This window comes from Amphiura filiformis, chromosome 4 (genome assembly GCF_039555335.1).
Source record: "Amphiura filiformis chromosome 4, Afil_fr2py, whole genome shotgun sequence".
NCBI classification, from domain to species: domain Eukaryota; kingdom Metazoa; phylum Echinodermata; class Ophiuroidea; order Amphilepidida; family Amphiuridae; genus Amphiura; species Amphiura filiformis.
In genome coordinates, this window is record NC_092631.1 from 18,786,392 (window position 1) to 18,806,996 (window position 20,605).

The window sequence follows — 20,605 nt, forward strand, 5'->3', positions numbered from 1 at the left end:
TCGATGTTGTGTCGTTAACAATATCTAAATATTATTTATTTTACTAAATTAATATACGTTTGGGAAAATTGCCCCTTTACTGTAGTATCAAGTAGACTTGTTTGATATCAATAACTCTCTGAATCAACTTATTTACTTCTCGCTTGAGGAAAAACTACCACATAAATTGAAGTTTACAGATTTGTTTGTTATATATTTATAATTCCATTATTGTTCATGTATTCGAATTTTCATGACTGTTATGATAAAAACCACTGTCTACCACTTTCTTTGTGAATAGTATAGCCCCTAATATGTTGGATGAAATCGGAATATTCAAATCTAAATTACTCTTACGAACCAAATCTAAAATTGCCCTTCGTATCATTCGTGTTTGTAGAATATTCTTATCCACGCCCCTTTGACATACGTATGTTGGTTTGCTTGCCGTTTAGTGGTTGGCAAACACCTTATTTAACTTTTTATTTAACATTTATTCATGGTATATTTATAATAAGCTGTATAAGGTACTGTATTGTTTGATTACAACTTATTGTATTTTACATGTATGGTAAATATTCGTTTTGATTTAAATTCTCACATTAGGGATAAACATCGCTTTAAACCAACGTTTTCATTTAGTTTGTATTGCTGGTACAAATCAATCAATTTAATTAATTTTGAACTATATAACTTTTTAAAGACATTAAACATACCGAATATTAAATGTACCACAGCAACATATTATCATAGATCTCTAAAATTTAATTAGCTGAATCTCATACTATTTATTTCCATCATTTCATGTTAAATTTTTGTCCTTGACACCTCAAAATATCAATAACATTGGTTGACAAGATCACAAAGTAAAGTAAACATTGTACAATTACACTTCAAGTTCAACTTCACCCACCACTGCCATTGAACCCGGACACGTCTGATTGCACTGTACAGTTCCCTTTACCAAGATCAAAGCCATGTGAATCAAACGAAAAAACGACAACTAAAGTTTCACGTGTTTTTACTTTTCAAACAGTTTTGGTGCCGAAACGATGATTTAACATTGTAATTTTTACAAATAGATACAAAAGCTTTATGACTTCGTCGTAAGATATTGATAAAAACATGGATGACGCTTTTCGGAATGCAAAGGTATCGACAGGTAGTGAAGTTTGTGTGACTAATCCCGTGTTCGAGACAGAAACTGACGATAGTAGTCACTCTGCAGTACAAAACGATATCGCAGGAAAACCACAGAGCAACGATGTATACACGGACTTAGACAGTAGTCTTACGAGTACGAGAAATGTGTATGAATCCCTTCGTAAGGAAGATCACACTTACCAAGAAGTGAAAGACACTCACATTGGTAAGCACAAAAAACTTACACACTGTTTTGTAATTAGAGAATAAAGGTATTGTTTTTAGCCGCTGGAGTACATCTATCGTCTCATATAACACGGGCGACATCATTATTTTAAGTAAAACAACGAGGCGTAGGTGATTCGTTTTACGCCAAAAATAATTATGTCGCGTGTTATATGAGATGATAGATGCACGACAGCGGCTAAAAACAATACCTTTATTCTCATTCTTAAACACTTCAATTCAAATAAATATATTAATCATAAGTATACCAAATTTTAATTTAATTAAATCCTATATTTTACAAGGAATTCCCTAGGGTTTAGAATCGATAAGTCCTGTTGTTGCTATGCACATCCGATTGGTTCAAATAGCGCGTACGAGTATCGCGTCGACACGCACGCGCTGGGGTGTGTGATATCGTGTCATATCACACGGGTAAGAACCAATAGGATTGCAAGAACATTCTCAAGTGTTAAAGAATGTCGGCTAAAGGGAGGTTAAAATTGTGAATGTTGGGGAATTGTGTCACGGTATTTCGAGCCAGGATGAGGAGGGGGGGTTGTGCGGTTGCTGCTCTGACCGACCCTCGTACACTAACCATCCATCGTGATCTACCAGTTTCTGGAGGTTTCGACTTAGGCGAGGCGGCCAAGCAAATCCCATATGCGTTAGAGATATCTTTAAAGAAATCCCTAAAGGGAAATCGTATTATATCCTGAAATCCTTAAAACGTGTTGCTAATCTTCGATTATCGAGTTTCGAGTTCGAGTATCGAGTTTCGAGTTGCAATTTTCGAGTATCGAGTTGCAATTGTCGAGTATCGAGTTGAAATCTTCGAGTATCGAGTTGCAATTTTCGTGTATCGAGTTGCAATTTTCGAGTATCGAGTTGAAATCTTCGAGTATCGAGTTGCAATTTTCGAGTATCGAGTTGCAATTTTCGAGTATCGAGTTGAAATCTTCGAGTATCGAGTTGCAATTTTCGAGTATCGAGTTGAAATCTTCGAGTATCGAGTTGAAATCTTCGAGTATCGAGTTCAATTTTCGAGTATCGAGTGGCAATTTTAATTTTCAATCTGCTTTTGAAGTAGGCTATAGGATGTCCCCTCTCCGACATGAAGAGAAAGCACAAATGTTTAACCCTTCTCTATCCAATTTGTTATTACGTTCTCCACGGAATTCGTAAAAGCCCCGGTAAAAGCACACTAGTTGTTCATAAAAAGGGTAGGCCTACTAGTGGATAGGTATTAACCTCGGGGTATTACCCTCCCGAGTAGGCCTACATTGATACCAGAATGACTAAATTAGACTAGGGTTAACTTATATATATACCGGGATATATACACGTTACCATTATATTAAGGGCTCGTGGATAACGAGATTAACCTTTGGCCTAAATAATATGTGTTTACCACTTTGATTAAGGGCCGCATGTGCGACAAATGCATCATTTGCAACAGAAACGTTTAACTCGAACTTCGTTCATTTGAGCGCATTTCGAGTAACAAACTCGAAAACTTGCAAAATGAGCGTACTTCGAATTAAAAACTCGAAAACCTGCAAAATGATCAATATTCGAGTGAAATCCATATTTACTGTATACAGTATATGAAAGGCAAAATACTTCAGATCAATCTAGATTAACCTTTGGCCTAATAATATGTGTTTACCACTTTGCATGTGCGACTAATGTATCATTTGCAACAGGAAAGTTTAACTCGAACTTCGTTCATTTTAGCGCATTTCGAGTAACAAACTCGAAAACCTGCAAAAGAGCGTAGATCGAGTTAAAAACTCGAAAACCTACAAAATGATCAATATTCGAGTGAAATCCATATTTACTGTATATGAAAGGCAAAATACTTCAGATCAATCTACATTAACCTTTGGCCTAATAATATGTGTTTACCACTTTAATTAAGGGTCGCATGTGCGACTAATGTATCATTTGCAACAGGAAAGTTTAACTCGAACTTCGTTCATTTGAGCGCATTTCGAGTAACAAACTCGAAAACCTGCAAAAGAGCGTAGATCGAGTTAAAAACTCGAAAACCTACAAAATGATCAATATTCGAGTGAAATCCATATTTACTATATATGAAAGGCAAAATACTTCAGATCAATTTAGATTAACCTTTGGCCTAAATAATATGTGTTTACCACTTTGATTAAGGGCCGCATGTGCGACAAATGCATCATTTGCAACAGAAACGTTTAACTCGAACTTCGTTCATTTGAGCGCATTTCGAGTAACAAACTCGAAAACTTGCAAAATGAGCGTACTTCGAGTTTCAAACTCGAAAACCTGCAAAATGATCAATATTCGAGTGACATCCATATTTACTATATATGACAGGCAAAATACTTCAGATCAATCTAGATCAACCTTTGGCCTAATAAAATGTGTTTACCACTTTGATTAAGGGTCGCATGTGCGACAAATGCATCATTTGCAACAGAAAAGTTTAACTCGAACTTCGTTCATTTGAGCGCATTTCGAGTAACAAACTCGAAAACCTGCAAAAAGAGCGTAGTTCGAGTTAGAAACTCGAAAACCTACAAAATGATCAATATTCGAGTGAAATCCATATTTACTATATATGAAAGGCAAAATACTTCAGATCAATTTAACTTAACCTTTGGCCTAAATAATATGTGTTTACCACTTTGATTAAGGGCCGCATGTGCGACAAATGCATCATTTGCAACAGAAAAGTTTAACTCGAACTTCGTTCATTTGAGCGCATTTCGAGTAACAAACTCGAAAACCTGCAAAATGAGCGTACTTCGAGTTCAAAACTCCAAAACCTACAAAATAACCAATATTCGAGTGAAATCCATATTTACTGTATAAGAAAGGCAAAATACTTCAGATCAATCTAGATTAACCTTTGGCCTAATAATATGTGTTTACCACTTTAATTAAGGGTCGCATGTGCGACTAATGTATCATTTGCAACAGGAAAGTTTAACTCGAACTTCGTTCATTTTAGCGCATTTCGAGTAACAAACTCGAAAACCTGCAAAAGAGCGTAGATCGAGTTAAAAACTCGAAAACCTACAAAATGATCAATATTCGAGTGAAATCCATATTTACTATATATGAAAGGCAAAATACTTCAGATCAATTTAGATTAACCTTTGGCCTAAATAATATGTGTTTACCACTTTGATTAAGGGCCGCATGTGCGACAAATGCATCATTTGCCACAGAAACGTTTAACTCGAACTTCGTTCATTTGAGCGCATTTCGAGTAACAAACTCGAAAACTTGCAAAATGAGCGTACTTCGAATTAAAAACTCGAAAACCTGCAAAATGATCAATATTCGAGTGAAATCCATATTTACTATATATATGTCAATCTAGATTAACCTTTGGCCTAATAATATGTGTTTACCACTTTGATTAAGGGCCGCGTGTGCGAAAAATGTATCATTTGCAACAGGAAAGTTAAACTCGAACTTCGTTCATTTGAACGCATTTCGAGTAACAAACTCGAAAACCTGCAAAATGAGCGTACATCGAGTTAAAAACTCGAAAACCTGCAAAATTATCAATATTCGAGTGAAATCCATATTTACTGTATACAGTATACGAAAGGCAAAATACTTCAGATAAATCTAGATTAACCTTTGGCCTAATAATATGTGTTTACCACTTTGATTAAGGACGGCATGTGCGAAAAATGTATCATTTGCAAAAGGAAAGTTAAACTCGAACTTCGTTCATTTGAGCGCATTTTGAGTTTCAAACTCGAAAACCTGCAAAATGAGCGTACTTTGAGTTTCAAACTCGAAAACCTGCAAAATGTTCAATGTTCGAGTATCATTATACCCATCATAATGTAAGGCAAACTACTTCAGATCATTTTTAGATTAACCCTAGTCCAAAGCAGGGGTGGTATCGTGGTATCCAACCCCATGACGGATGATTTTACCGTAACCCAAAAACGCTTTTAGTAAGCTTTAGCACCCTTTACTTTTTATATAGCTGTGGGGTTTGGAGACATCCTTTGCGCTCATTTTGATGCCAAACGTGTTGGCCTATACAAAACCTTCCACTCGGGTAAAGGGATGGATGCCACTCACGACGACCTCCATAGACATTTCAAATTTGAGGGTGGATGCCCCCCCCATCGTGAGTGTTACAAATAATGGCTAAATTAGACTAGGGTTAACTTATATTATATATGTTACCATTAAAAAGGGCACGTCGATAACGAGAAAAGCGGAAAATCTACATCAGAAAACTCAAACTCGAAAATCGTTCATTTTAGCATACTTCGAGTTTCAAACTCGAAAACATGCAAAATGAGCCTACTTCGAGTTTTAAACTCGAAAACCTGCAGAATTTTCAATTTTCGAGTTTCATTTATACCTACTATACTTCACATCATTTTACATTAACACTATAACGCAGGGGGTGGTATCGTGGTATCCAACCCCCCTAACGGATGATTTTACCGTAACCCAAAACGCTTTTATTTAGCTTTAGCACCCATTACCTTTTTATTTGGGGCCTGGGGACATCCTTTGCGCTCATTTTGTTGCAAAAACGGGGTAGGCCTAATCTCCCCCTCGGGGAAATGGGGTGGATGCCACTCACGACGATTTCAATAGACATTCTGAGGGCGGGTGGCAAACACCCATCCCCTTAGTTATGTTCGTGAGAGTTACAACTAATGGATAAATTATACTAGGGCTAACTTATGTTACCCATCCCCTTAGTTATGTTCGTGAGAGTTACAACTAATGGATAAATTATACTAGGGCTAACTTATGTTACCATTATATTAAGGGCACGTCGATAACGAGAAAAGAAGCAAATCTGCATCAGAAAACTCCAACTCGAAAATCGTTCATTTTGGCATACTCGAGTTTCAAACTCGAAAACCTTTAAAATGAGATTACTTCGAGTTTTAAACTCGAACATCTGCAAATGTACAATTTTCGAGTTTCATTCATGCCTATCATAATGCAAGGCAAACTACTTCAGATCAGTTTTACATTAACCCTTGGCAAACGAATGGGAGGTATCATGGTATCCGACCCCCCTAACGGATGATTTTACCGTAACCCCAAAACGCTTTTATTAAGCTTTATCACCCTATACATTACTTTCTTTTTTATATAGCTGTGGGTTCTGGGGACATCCTTTGCGCTCATGTTGATGCAAAACGGGAAGGCCTATAAAGAATCTTCCCTTGGTAAACATGGTAAAGGGGTGGAGGCCACTCACGACGATTTCCACAGACTTTGAAAATCTGAGGGTGGTTGGCAAACATCCCCTCTTCGTGAGAGGTTACAAGAAATGGCCGAATTAGACTACGATTAACTTAAATGTACATTCACCATTATATATATTAAGGGCACGTGGATAAGAGAAAAGGAAAATCTGCATCAGAAAACTCAAACTCGAAAATCGGTCATTTTGGCATACTTCGAGTTTCAAACTCGAAAACCTTTAAAATGAGCCTACTTCGAGTTTTAAAATTTGAAAATCTGCAAAATGTTAAATGTTATCTACCTCTATAAACGGATATTTTTCGTGACCCCAAAACGCCTTTCTTTAGCACTCTTTGCTTTCATTTAGCTGTTGGGGACATCCTCTGCGCTCATTTTTACGTGTTTAACTTCGGCACAATTGAAAAATAGAAATAACTTAAACACAGCAGATTAGAGTTAATAATTATCTTTTATTAAAGTCATTCACTAAAAACACATTTTCGTAAACAACATCAACTTAAAATATAAATCATCCAGTAAATAAGGTTACCTCCAGGGCTTACATTAGAATTTATATCATGTGCAAGATGTGATTCACCCAACCGCGGGTCAGTTGCCCGACTTTTTTCTACTCCAACTCAGGAGCATGATCAGTGGTACTAATAGACCATGATTAGATGCAACATTCCACTTTACATATTTTATAAAAGTTAAGTTCAGTAAAACATTACACATCTAAAGCTCCACATATCACTTATTGTGTTAGGCTACAACATGCAAAGCTATGCAAGGAAAAAATGTAACAGGGGCTGTTTCTCAAAAGGGTTGCGATCGATCTTACAATTGATTCCTATGGGATTCTGCCATTGCAATCAATCGTAAGATCAGACGTAACCCTTCTGTATGCAGACTACTAGACTGCACATCACACAACACCATTGTGGAATCACTACCTGAAAGGTAAAAATGTCACTTTATTCCACATTATGGTCGATGTTTCAAGCCAATCACTTTCTCTATACCTTTGACTACACGTTTTACTGGTGTAATGAGACTGAATGTCCTACCCATGAAATGTCCGCCCTGAAAGATTTAGATCTATTCAAGCACGGAATAAATTGCAATCAATGGTTGTTGTGAATATGAATAGATCCCCTTTGTTAGTAGGCCAATTTCTACCAAGGACTATTTATGTTCTGACACCGGTACTTTTTAATACCCAATTGTAGTAATGTCATTTTAACTTCCAGCATGCTGGCGTCTGAAATGGCGTAAGTAAATGACTTGTGTATATTTTGGTATTTTGGTCAAATTTTGTGGACGGCGCATATATTATTCACCTAAAGACACAGCATGCCGGAATTGACTTCAATATCAATTGGGTTTTAAAAAACCCATTAGTGATTTGTGCTGTATGCAGGTTATACAGTCATACTCTACTGCCACGCATTTAGTGCTAATACCCGTACATATCAATAATTATTAACTACTATCTATTACGTTTGCAATATTAAAATGTTTTTGATGCACCAGTAAGCTGACCCAGATGAAAGACAATATATATTATGAGTTGTTTGAGTTCAGCGTAATCAAACTTGCCAAAAATTGCCTAAATATGATTGTCAGGCCTTGGCGAAATTTCTTTAGTTGGGAAAAGTTGACATCATTGCCTCATCCAAAGTTCCTTAAGTCACTTCGCCACCATACTAATGGTGGCATAGTAAAATAACTATTGTGTGTATATGCCAATTATATAATGCAATTAACTTGAAATTGAGTCTGAAATTGACTGACACATTTTCTATTTTCTACTAAACTACACTGTATAATAACTTATATACATTAACTACATGTAAATATCACTGAGAAACACCAATCAGACAATTGGTAATTGGATGTTTTCAAGAATAGGGCCGATTCTTTGACAAGAGGCCAACAGGTTAGGCTAAGCCTAAGGCTAAAGTGGGTCTAATCTGGGCTTGTGTGATCATTCACTATTCGAAACAGGGGTAAAAGAAGGCACTGCTCTTGCCAGGCTTACTTCAAAAGCCACATGCTTCCATCAAAAAAGTTTTGCAACCACTAGCTCTGGCATAGCCCGTGGCTACATAACTCAGTATTTTCAAGACATGCCTCAGAGCAGGACTTCAATGGGAAGCGCATCCAGTTTTGCTTCAAATTAATTTAAATTTGATGTTAAAGTAAGTCAATAATGAAACAAAACCATGATTACAAATTATATACATGTATATTGAAATGAAAAAATATCATGAAATTAAGCCAACTTTACTTCTCTGATTTTGGTAGCTTCAGTTGCTCATCAGGGTAAGTTGAAATCAGTTGGCAATCAGCACCACTATTGTAACCAGTATATGCCTGCAACACCGAGCCATTCAAAATACAAAATAATCATAATTAAGACCATGACAAAATTGTCCAGATGATTGAGGCTATCAAAGGTTAAGTCTAAAAATGTTTCAAAGACTTTGTAAAAATTATGTTCAGCAAGGCGGTCTAGGAGCTGGACATGGGCTACGGGGTGGGCTAGGCTTAGCAGCATGTTTGGCTGATGAAGACTCCACTACCAATTGACTTAGCAAGTCTTCCTTCAAAGAATTGGCTGAACAAACAAAATATTTTTTTTAGCTAATAATATCTGTAATCAGTATTTTTGATTTCCTACACTACAAATGGTGATAATATAAAAGCACCTTCATTACATTCCTTTAAATTTAGAAGGCATGGTTTTCTTATCTTAGAATACACAAACTTACACAGTGGGTATAATATATTTCTAACTACATATCTAACTTACAAGAAATATTCTGCAGCGATTTCTTCTATATACCTACAGCAAAAAATAGCAACAAAAATGGAACTTCCCAGACACTGCATTAAAGATTAAATTGAAACCATTAAACCTCCAAGCAAATTATGTCGAAAGGTAGTACATGGTGTATGGCACATGTTGCTGGTTTTGTAAGCTATTTGATATTGCATGCTGTAAGTCATGATTGACAGCTACTTAACATTCAAAACACTCATGGGAGCCGGCCCATTGTTTGGGGTGTCTATATTAGCGGATTATACTCGAGGATCAAAGGCGAAAGCAATTGAAGCTTTATTGATCTACTTCAAGTAGTGATTATTGATAGATGTTTTGCACTGTTATTGAGTCAAAAGTAGTAACCGACATGTGCCCCTTTCGATATGATTCGCCACATATACAAAAACAGTTTCCCTTTTTATTTCCATTTTTTTTTTCATTGTTGAAAAACTTTGTAACAAATCTGTTTTGTATTCATTTCAAGCTGAAATAGACTGTTTACAATAATTTTCACACACACAATAACTGGCTTACACATAGAATACTTACTAAAAAAATCAACAATAAGCTAGAAAACAATTAAAAGTTACCTGTCACACTTTGAATATGTCTGGAAAATTGTGTGAACACAATCTTGTCATTAGCCATTGGGCGTAGTCAACCATTTGTGCACCTAGCGGTACTCTGGGCTGTATTCTGAAGAACTGGCAAGGTCTAGAAAAATGACAATATAGCTGAGCTTTCCAGCATCCTTCCAACTTTTTTGATTTTCGTACATAGTGTCAAATGTTCAAAACTTCTACTTTTTGAACATTTGACACTCTACGAAAATCTGTAAAAACTAAAGATGAAATCAAACTGCTTAGGAAAGATTGCAGGAACTGTGACTATATTCATGGTAATTTTGACTTTTCTATCCCTTTCCAATTCTGCAGAATCCAGCCTGGAGTACCAGTAGGTGCATGAAAAAACCCACGAAGGGTTGACTCCTCATTAAGGTTTATTGTTCTCTCCACCTAGTACCAGTGTAGTTCAGTGTGGGGGCCTTGGTAAATGCAGATACATGTAGATAAAAATATTTTAAAAAACAATGATCTTGTTTGTCTGTTCCCTAAGCCATCATAGTCAATTGAAACATGGGTTTTGGTGAATAACTGAAAGCGGTACCGTATTAAAGCAACATACAATCAATGTTATTCACTCTAGTTAACATAATAGGGTAAAGTAGGGCATTACAATAATTTGAACATATCTAAGATGAACTTGATGTGGCAATAGGTACCAGTCACTAATCTATCAATTATTATTTAATAAAAAGGCTATTCAAAGCTTAATGATGGCAATATTAGTACCTAGATATATGTTTTAGGACATGACAAAGACGTTCTGATACCATAGAAAATCCAAAATGGCCGACATATACCTCAAAATTCAAAATGGCGCCCCAAATCACGTCAAATGGACCAATTTAGAATAGTACAGTTCCTATACAGTGGGTCTTTTGTCGATTTTTTCCCTCCCTCATGCACCGTATAGCGAAATTTAAATTGTACACGGGATTACTCTGAAGATCGCCAGTGTTATTTCAACTACAGCTGTCATAAATTTATAACAGCACAGTTTGGGGTCAAAGTAGATCTTGTTTGTCATTTCATTAAACCTAAGCAATGCTAGTACTTTTAACTCACCACTTGTATTTTGTCCAAAATATGTAAAATTAAAGGGGTATTATTTTCGTGATCCAAATTTCTTCCTACCCATATATTTTTATCAGTTCATTCTGTAGACATTCATGAAAGAAGCTTAAATCCAAAATTTCATGCAAATCGGACATTCCGTTGGCGCGTTATAGACCAAAACGTATATTTCAATGGTCCATAGGACTGTGTGTCATAATTTCGTTCTGTAGGGGGTGCCATTGGTATGAAAATCTCAAAAAAGTTTGGTGTTACGTGGGGGTCTGAAAAAGTGGATCACGAAATGGCCCTTTAAATCAAAAATCACGTAAATATCATGCCATGTTTTCCCATGTAAATCCTATGGCAGCTAGCCTGGTGCGGATTTCGAAATATGTGCTTAGTTTTCAAGCTAGACGCAAATCCACGTAAAAGCTGGCAACCACCTTTATTTTGTCATTTTGAGTATGCTGAATCCAAATATTTTGTCTGCCGAAATCAATTTTTATCATGTGACCTTCAAAATGGCCGCCAAAATGATGCTTTTAGCGCTTGTCGTTTGATAGATGTAAAATATGTAAGTGTTATAATGTTTCAATCCATGTAAAAGCTAGCAACCACCTCTAATTTGTTATTTTGGATGTGCTGAATGCAAATATTTTATTTGTCAAAATCTATTTTGATCATGTGTCCTTCAAAATGGCCGGCAAAAAGTCTGCCTTTAGCGCTTGTCATTTGAATGATGTTAGAGCTTGTTATAATGTTTATATATCCGCGTAAAAGCTGGCAACCACCTTTGTTTTGTCATTTGGGGTATATTGATTCCAAATATTCTGTCTGCCAAAATGTATCTTTTTCACATGACCTTGAAATGACATAAAAAGGTAACGTTTGTATAGGAGTATACAGGTGGCCAAAATTGAAAGTGCCAAAATGTGTGCATCCAGCATATCAAATTAATCCACATTCTCCAAGGATTCCAGAAATGCATTTCTTTTCTCAATAAGACCGATGGTTTTCAAGATAGGGGGTTTTAAAGGCCAGAAGTCTTGTACAGGGGTCAGAAAATAAAAATGCTCGGATTTTCTTCAAAATGGTCGCAAAATGTTCCTCTTGTCATTTGGGATAAGAAAAAGAATAGTTTGCACAACGTCTGATGTCCAGTTCTTAAGATATGGGGCACCAACTAGAAATCGCTATTAGCCAGAGAAGGGCGGCCACGATTTCTTGGAATTTAAATCCCGTTGCCGTTTTCCCATTCGATTAGGCCTACATGTGATTTTCTAAATTCCCCCCGAAATTCACCAAAATCACATATGTTGTGTAAAAAATATTGCGATTCATAATCTGCAGGAGTTCAACTTTGGACTCCAGTCTAAGTAGGTTTTTTCAGCCCGTTTTTCAGTCGACCCAATGCGGAAGTCAATGCGGAAATTCTGAGGGATTTTATGACGATGCTCAAATGAACGAAGTTCGAGTTAAACTTTTCTGTTGCAAATGATGCATTTGTCGCACATGCGACCCTTAATCAAAGTGATAAACACATTTTATTAGGCCAAAGGTTGATCTAGATTGATCTGAAGTATTTTGCCTTTCATATATAGTAAATATGGATTTCACTCGAATATTGATCATTTTGCAGGTTTTCGAGTTTTTAACTCGAAGTACGCTCATTTTGCAGGCTTTCGAGTTTGTTACTCGAAATGCGCTCAAATGAACGAAGTTCGAGTTAAACTTTTCTGTTGCAAATGATGCATTTGTCGCACATGCGGCCCTTAATCAAAGTGGTAAACACATATTATTTAGGCCAAAGGTTAATCTAAATTGATCTGAAGTATTTTGCCTTTCATATATAGTAAATATGGATTTCACTCGAATATTGGTTATTTTGCAGGTTTTTGAGTTTTTAACTCGAAGTACGCTCTTTTTGCAGGTTTTCGAGTTTGTTACTCGAAATGCGCTCAATTGAACGAAGTTCGAGTTAAACTTTTCTGTTGCAAATTATGCATTTGTCACACATGCAGCCCTTAATCAAAGTGGTAAACACATATTATTTAGGCCAAAGGTTAATCTAAATTGATCTGAAGTATTTTGCCTTTCATATATAGTAAATATGGATTTCACTCGAATATTGATCATTTTGTAGGTTTTCGAGTTTCTAACTCGAACTACGCTCTTTTGCAGGTTTTCGAGTTTGTTACTCGAAATGCGCTCAAATGAACGAAGTTCGAGTTAAACTTTTCTGTTGCAAATGATGCATTTGTCGCACATGCGACCCTTTATCAAAGTGGTAAACACATTTTATTAGGCCAAAGGTTGATCTAGATTGATCTGAAGTATTTTGCCTTTCATATATAGTAAATATGGATTTCACTCGAATATTGATCATTTTGCAGGTTTTCGAGTTTTTAACTCGAAGTACGCTCATTTTGCAAGTTTTCGAGTTTGTTACTCGAAATGCGCTCAAATGAACGAAGTTCGAGTTAAACGTTTCTGTTGCAAATGATGCATTTGTCGCACATGCGGCCCTTAATCAAAGTGGTAAACACATATTATTTAGGCCAAAGGTTAATCTAAATTGATCTGAAGTATTTTGCCTTTCATATACAGTAAATATGGATTTCACTCGAATATTGGATATTTTGCAGGTTTTTGAGTTTTTAACTCGAAGTACGCTCATTGTGCAGGTTTTCGAGTTTGTTACTCGAAATGCGCTCAAATGAACGAAGTTCGAGTTTAACTTTCCTGTTACAAATGATACCCTTTTCGCACATGCGGCCCTTAATCAAAGTGGTAAACACATATTATTAGGCCAAATGTTAATCTAGATTGATCTGAAGTATTTTGCCTTTCATATATAGTAAATATGGACGAGACTCGAATACTAATCATTTTGCAGGTTTTCGAATTTTTAACTCGAAGAACGCTCATTTTGCAGGTTTTTGAGTTTGTAGCTCGAAATGCGCTCAAATGAACGAAGTTCGAGTTAAACTTTCCTGTTACAAATGATACATTTTTCGCACATGCGCATGCACAAAAGAAATGTGTGCTAAAGCTTAAATAAAAGCGTTTTTGGGTTACGGTAAACTTATCTGTTGGGGTGTTGGATCCCGGGCTGGATACCACGATACCACCCCTTCGTTGGACTATATGGTTAATCTAATGATCTGAAGTAAATTTAGTTTACCTTACATTATGATAGGTATGAGGTATGAATGAAACTCGAACATTTAAAATTTTGCAGATTCTCGAATTTAAAACTCGAAGTAGGCTCATGTTAACGGTTTTCGAGTTTGAAACTCGACGTATGCCAAAATGAACGATTTTCGAGCTATATAAAAAGTAGAGGGTGCTAAAACTAAATAAAAGCGTTTTAGGGTTACGTTAAAGTCATCCGTAAGGGGAGTTGGATACCACGGTACCATGCACCCCTGCGTTAGAGTAGGGTTAATCTAATATGATGTGAAGTAGTTTGCTTTTCATTATAATAGGTATAAATGAAACTCTAAAATTAAACATTTTACAGATTTTCGAGTATAAAACTCGAAGTAGGCTCATTTTGCAGGTTTTCGAGTTTGAAACTTGAAGTATGCTAAAATGAACGATTTTCTAGTTTGAATTTTCTGATGCAGATTTTCCTTTTTTCTCGTTATCCACGAGCCCTTAATATAATGGTAACGTGTATATATCCCGGTATATATATAAGTTAACCCTAGTCTAATTTAGCCATTCTGGTATCAATGTAGGCCTACTCGGAGGGTAATACCCCGAGGTTAATACCTATCCACTAGTAGGCCTACCCTTTTTATGAACAACTAGTGTGCTTTTACCGGGGCTTTTACGAATTCCGTGGAGAACGTAATAACAAATTGGATAGAGAAGGGTTAAACATTTGTGCTTTCTCTTCATGTCGGAGAGGGGACATCCTATAGCCTACTTCAAAAGCAGATTGAAAATTAAAATTGCAACTCGATACTCGAAAATTGAACTCGATACTCGAAGATTTCAACTCGATACTCGAAAATTGCAACTCGATACTCGAAAATTGCAACTCGATACTCGAAGATTTCAACTCGATACTCGAAAATTGCAACTCGATACTCGAAAATTGCAACTCGATACTCGAAGATTTCAACTCGATACTCGAAAATTGCAACTCGATACTCGAAAATTGCAACTCGATACTCGAAAATTGCAACTCGATACTCGAAGATTTCAACTCGATACTCGACAATTGCAACTCGATACTCGAAAATTGCAACTCGAAACTCGATACTCGAACTCGAAACTCGATACTCGAAGATTAGCAACACACTTGAATAAATACGGGTATGGATGGTGGCTGCAAGCTTGATTTGAGTTCGAGTGATAAGACATACTAGCCACTTGAGATGGCCAAGAACACCAATTAAAGCTTTTGTTATCAATTGGATGTAAACCTAGATCCCAAGAAGCAGTAGCATTAATTGTGACCACGGTAGTACTTAAAGTGGCTATTATGTTCTTAGTCGATAATGGGTTGATCTTGGTCCATGAAAATATTGAATTTTGCGCGTTTTCATTGTCATAATCGAAATCTGCATGAAAATTGCTACAACAAAACACCCAAACATGCTTATATTGTTGCTAAATATAAGGCCCACATCAAATGTCCGCTTCTGTATTGTGATATGCTGTACCGAACCAGACACCGTGACATTTTAGTGCTACTTCTTTTTTTTATATCAATTAAAGTTTAAGCAGTCATTCAACACAAACAAAGTTGAGGCTATAAGCTCATATTTCGACGTGAAGACACACGTCCTCATCAGGAGAACTCCACAGCTGTTGACATGAGATGTGAGATGACCATAGGTCGAATCCATGAAGTGTATTTCTATGGCTTCCCTCTCTGTCTTCTCTGTTAAACACTTTCACATTGTCCCAATCTATGGAATAGCGTGTGTTTGTAATGTGTTATGTAACCGCCAAGGGGGTCCTGCTGGGTTTTGTTTGGACGCTTCTCCCTACTTGAGGTGTACTAGGGGACTGAGGGAGGAGAGCAATACACCATATCCCACTGGAGAGCTTGAGTATGTGCATCATAATACGTGTAATATGTGTGTACTGCACAATTTCACATAACAGGATATACATTTTTTCACCCAAAGCAAACAGTAGGGGAGACGGGGGCAAGTCCGCCCTCGAGGAAAGTCCGCCCACCCCGTATTTCTGATGTCGTGACTGCTGGAAAAGTGCAATGATGATGTAATTAGCTTGCACACGTCATAGCTAAGTACCCAAGAAAACAAGACAACCCGACACATCTTGCCATAGAAATTATTGTCAAAAAACGTTTCCGGGTCAAGGAAGTTTACTTTTTTAGAATTATATTATAGTAATATTGTAATAATCTCAAGACCTTGCAGTTTTTTTATATTTATTTGGAATGTGAACGTTTTGCCCAACAAATTATGCAATTTAAAGATCGACATTTTTTGTTTAGTAGGCATAACACGAGATAAAGAAACAAAGTACCGTTGGGACAAGTCCGCCCTGTATGTGAAGGGGCAAGTTTGTCCTGTGTTTCCCCAGGTGGGCTCCCGATGCGGATTCGCCCCATCGGCATATTATGCAAAATATTCATAATAATACTTTTAAACAGGGTAAAACTACATGAAAGCATATTTTTAAGTTAAGTGGTATCAGTATTACTCATACCACCGTTTATGCCCCTAAAACCATAATTGCCGAAGTTGTAAATAAAGCTTTTGCTCATTTTGGACCCCTACATTTATTAGCTTACATTATACCCTCTAAGAGAATGAGTGCCCAATATACCCTTTATTGTTATGCAATATTACAACCTTTTCTTTTTATCAGGACGAACTTATATTACCTCACCATAGGGGCGGACTTGCCCCAGCACGGGGCAAGTCCGCCTTTGCATCGTGATTTATTTTCCCTTCTTCTGCCGTTACTGAAAGCTCAATGTTCTTACAAAAGTGATAGTATTTAGCTACAGCATACAGCTTTAAAGTGTAAAAGGTATAGCCTTCTATCATGGGATTTGCCCTCTCTAGGCGAGATTGAAAAAATAGGGCGGACTTGCCCCGCTCTCCCCTAAAATATTTATCTTATATTTTCATACTTTTATTTCAGATCCCCCAGAAGAAGAAAGAGGAAAGTTCAGTCGACTCTGGATTGTAATATTCATTATGGGGGTAATTATTGCTGCGGGAGTTGTAGCGTTTGTGGCATATATTTCAAACGGAACAGGTAAAGTCTCTGGAAATCACAATATTATGCCTTATACGTTAAAAAATAAATATTAATCGCGTAGTTTTATTTAAAACAAACTCATATTGACCATAAAAACGAATAAAAACAGCCGTCGCTCAACTGACGCCAAAATTGTCTGGGGCAATGGCGGCCAAGTAATACAATGACGGCTGACGACAATTGGCCCGGCACAAATAACAATGACGTTATTGTCCTAAACAATTTCAGCGCGGGAATTTTGAATATCGCATGCTGAGAGTCAGCTCTTTTTATTCGTTTTGATGTTCAATATGAATTTTAAATAAAGCCACGTGATTCGTGCTTCATAAATATTTTCTAACAAAGATGCCAAACTATTCCAATAATGTGTACGGCATAGAATGAGTGATTACTTGGCACCACAGCAAAATAGGTAATTGACAATAATGAGTTCACTACCTACATACCTAATCAAATTTTTATGTTATGCCAATCTTGTATTACTCTTTACCACTAGTGCCAGGTGTGACGACCGGCCCTTTGACCGGCACTCCTGCAGCAACCGGTCTGCCACCAGATGTGATGACAACTGCTCCAGCAACAACTGCTCTGTCATCGGGTAAGATAGATGCATCTGTGCCTTTTGGTCTAAAGAGTCTCTAAGGTTATATTAATGCCTAAATCGCCAGCTTTAGAGTGAAACTAACTCCTTTGAACATTTAAAAAATAATCGATCTAATGTCGGTAAACCAGACGCCATGATGGATAGGTGGGTAGATTTGTTCTCTTCCTCTTTAAAGTTATATCAAATTTGCTGGGTTACTTACACGGATTTTGTACCCCTTGTATTAAAAATCAAATGACAGTTGAGGATACCTGTTTTATCTTCGTTCTATAGAGTTTATATTTGTGTAATGAAAGAGTATATCATCTCATGTCATATTTGTGTTTCATTTTGATTATCGTCTGCAATTGTAATTTGATACTTGCGAACTATTTCCGCCATTTTTCAAGTTGGCCGCCACTAAATGACTAAATTAATGTTACAAGGAATCAAATGACCAGAAAAGTACCCAAATTTGCATTTACCCTCAATTTGAATCATTAATTAGGAAAAAACTTTAGCGGATTCAAAATCCAAGATGGCCGCCGTTTTTAAGAGGCTGCCCCTAAATTACAAAATATCAATGTAACAAAGGATTAAAAGGCCATAAAATCACTTTGAATAACAAGGAAACTAACATTAGCCATTTGTAATTCTAAGATGGTTGCCATTTTAATATGGCAACCAATAAATGATAAATATTAATACTAATGGCGGCCATCTTATATTTTCAAGTGTCTAATGTTAGTATACTAATAAGGGATTCAAGAGGAGATTAACTAGATATCCCCCAAGCTCGGCACTTTTGATGATGAAAAGCTACGTAAACTTACAAACAATCAATTTAGAGTGAATACTGAAAAATAGAACAATATCGACATCTATCTAATTTCTAACTATAGCGCGACCAATAACCTATAGTAGGGTGAAAAATTAAATAACAATACACCATTTTTATAGCAATGCAGCAAGGTGCTAATTATCTAATGCCGCTTCCTAGATTTATTCCATGATTATACATTGTACTTAATTTATTTCTTACATGAACTGCCACCAGGTGTGATGACCACTGATCCAGCAATGACTGTTCTGCCACCAGGTAACGACAGGGTGTTAGTTGGGGCTAAGAATATAATGTGTGATCTGCTCTACAACGACACCCTCAATTTTTATCGAATTTCTACTTTTTGCATGATTTTGCATGATTATAATGCAGAATTGGTGTACAGTGTGAAAGACTAAAGGCTGAAGTGCTTTATTTACAGCAAAATTAAAGTTTTTATAATAAACATTGGTTTTCCGGTTTCATTCCGAGTTCTGCCAGCGAGTGTCGGCTGACACGTCTCGTGCATGTGTATCATTGAATCAGTGACCATAAACTGTGTGCATATCGCTATACGTCTTATTTATACGTCCCAGCTGCGTGAAGCTCCGCTCAATAACGTTCGGTAGGCTAGTACACGCATTGACGATAACGAAATGTAATGATAATGAAATAGCAACTTTCTTCGTTTTTCCCATTCCTCATTTTTTTTGGCTCAACATTAAAAGAGAAAAATGTAATCAGTAAAAAACTAACCTATTGTGGAAAACATATAAGAATCTATTCGTTATGCAAATCGCACATTATTGGATTAAAGTTTAATTTTTCCGTAACAAACTTCTAGTAGTAACCACTTTAAAGTGAAACGAACTCCTTTGACCATTGAAAAAATAGTGATATATAAGAGCTAAATTATTTACATGACGACAACTTAGGTACTGATGCTCAGAATTCATTGACCATAAACCATAGACCTACTTGAATTTATAGACCTACTTCAGTTCGGGGGCACTCGTAATTCACGGACGTGTCTGATTTCAAAGACGGGTCAGTGATTTCACATACGGGGGTCTGTGATATCACATACGTCGAGCTTTGTTAACAGATGGACACTCGATGGAGCTCGTCGGAACGAAGCTGGGTGTATTAGAATAAGCTTTCCTATGTTTAGCAAATATCTACCTGTGCAAAAAATATATCTATCTGTGCAAATTCTGACATATGGTCCCAGAACGCACTAAGATTGCAATGGCCAAAATCCGGGCCAAAATCAAATGTTTTGAAGTATATAAAAAAAATCACAAGAGTAGCCGAGCCTGCGCTCTAATTCATGAATTGGATAGTAAAATTAGCAGGCACTCAACATGGGCTAGCTACAACCCTGATAAGGCTTACTCACAAAAGTATTCACACTGCGCTGGCACATTCACCAAAACTACTAATATCGTTTGCGACTGGGTTTTGAAACTAGGGAGTATGTGATTTATGAGACGTCTCTAAAATATGATATTGTTATGTGACATGACGCTTCAAGAGTATTTGATATCAGAGACGTCCGTGAATTAGGAGCATTGGAATCAATAAGTTAATTTCGTTCAACACGTATGATGTATCATTAGAAACCCATCAAATCCAGAACCAAGTTTAAGCGAGAAAATCCAGGTATGACGAGATAGGACTAGGAAAGACCAGGTATTAGCCTATTAACAAAGTCCGTGAATGTCAAGGTGAAGATAAGTCTTATTCAGGTCCTGGGAAGTCTAGTAATACTAATAATAAACTTTAGTCTACTATCTTTGTGGTTTCGGATTTTACTACTTCCCAAGCTTTCAAACGTTTCAAGCTTTCATTTATATAGTTAA

The 20,605-nt window shown here is 36.6% G+C and overlaps 1 protein-coding gene across 3 annotated transcripts in view; it reads left to right on the forward strand.

Moving 5' to 3' along the window:
- The first annotated feature begins 976 nt into the window (after positions 1-976).
- LOC140150643 (uncharacterized) overlaps positions 977-20,605 on the forward strand; it is a 36,327-nt gene continuing 16,698 nt past the window's right edge. For all 3 annotated transcript variants that reach the window (XM_072172702.1, XM_072172705.1, XM_072172704.1), the window contains exons 1-4: positions 977-1,348; positions 17,218-17,334; positions 17,834-17,935; positions 18,978-19,019. In XM_072172702.1, the coding sequence (XP_072028803.1) occupies positions 1,105-1,348; positions 17,218-17,334; positions 17,834-17,935; positions 18,978-19,019 (505 nt within the window). In that variant the 5' untranslated portion in view covers positions 977-1,104. The remainder of the gene's footprint in view (positions 1,349-17,217; positions 17,335-17,833; positions 17,936-18,977; positions 19,020-20,605) is intronic.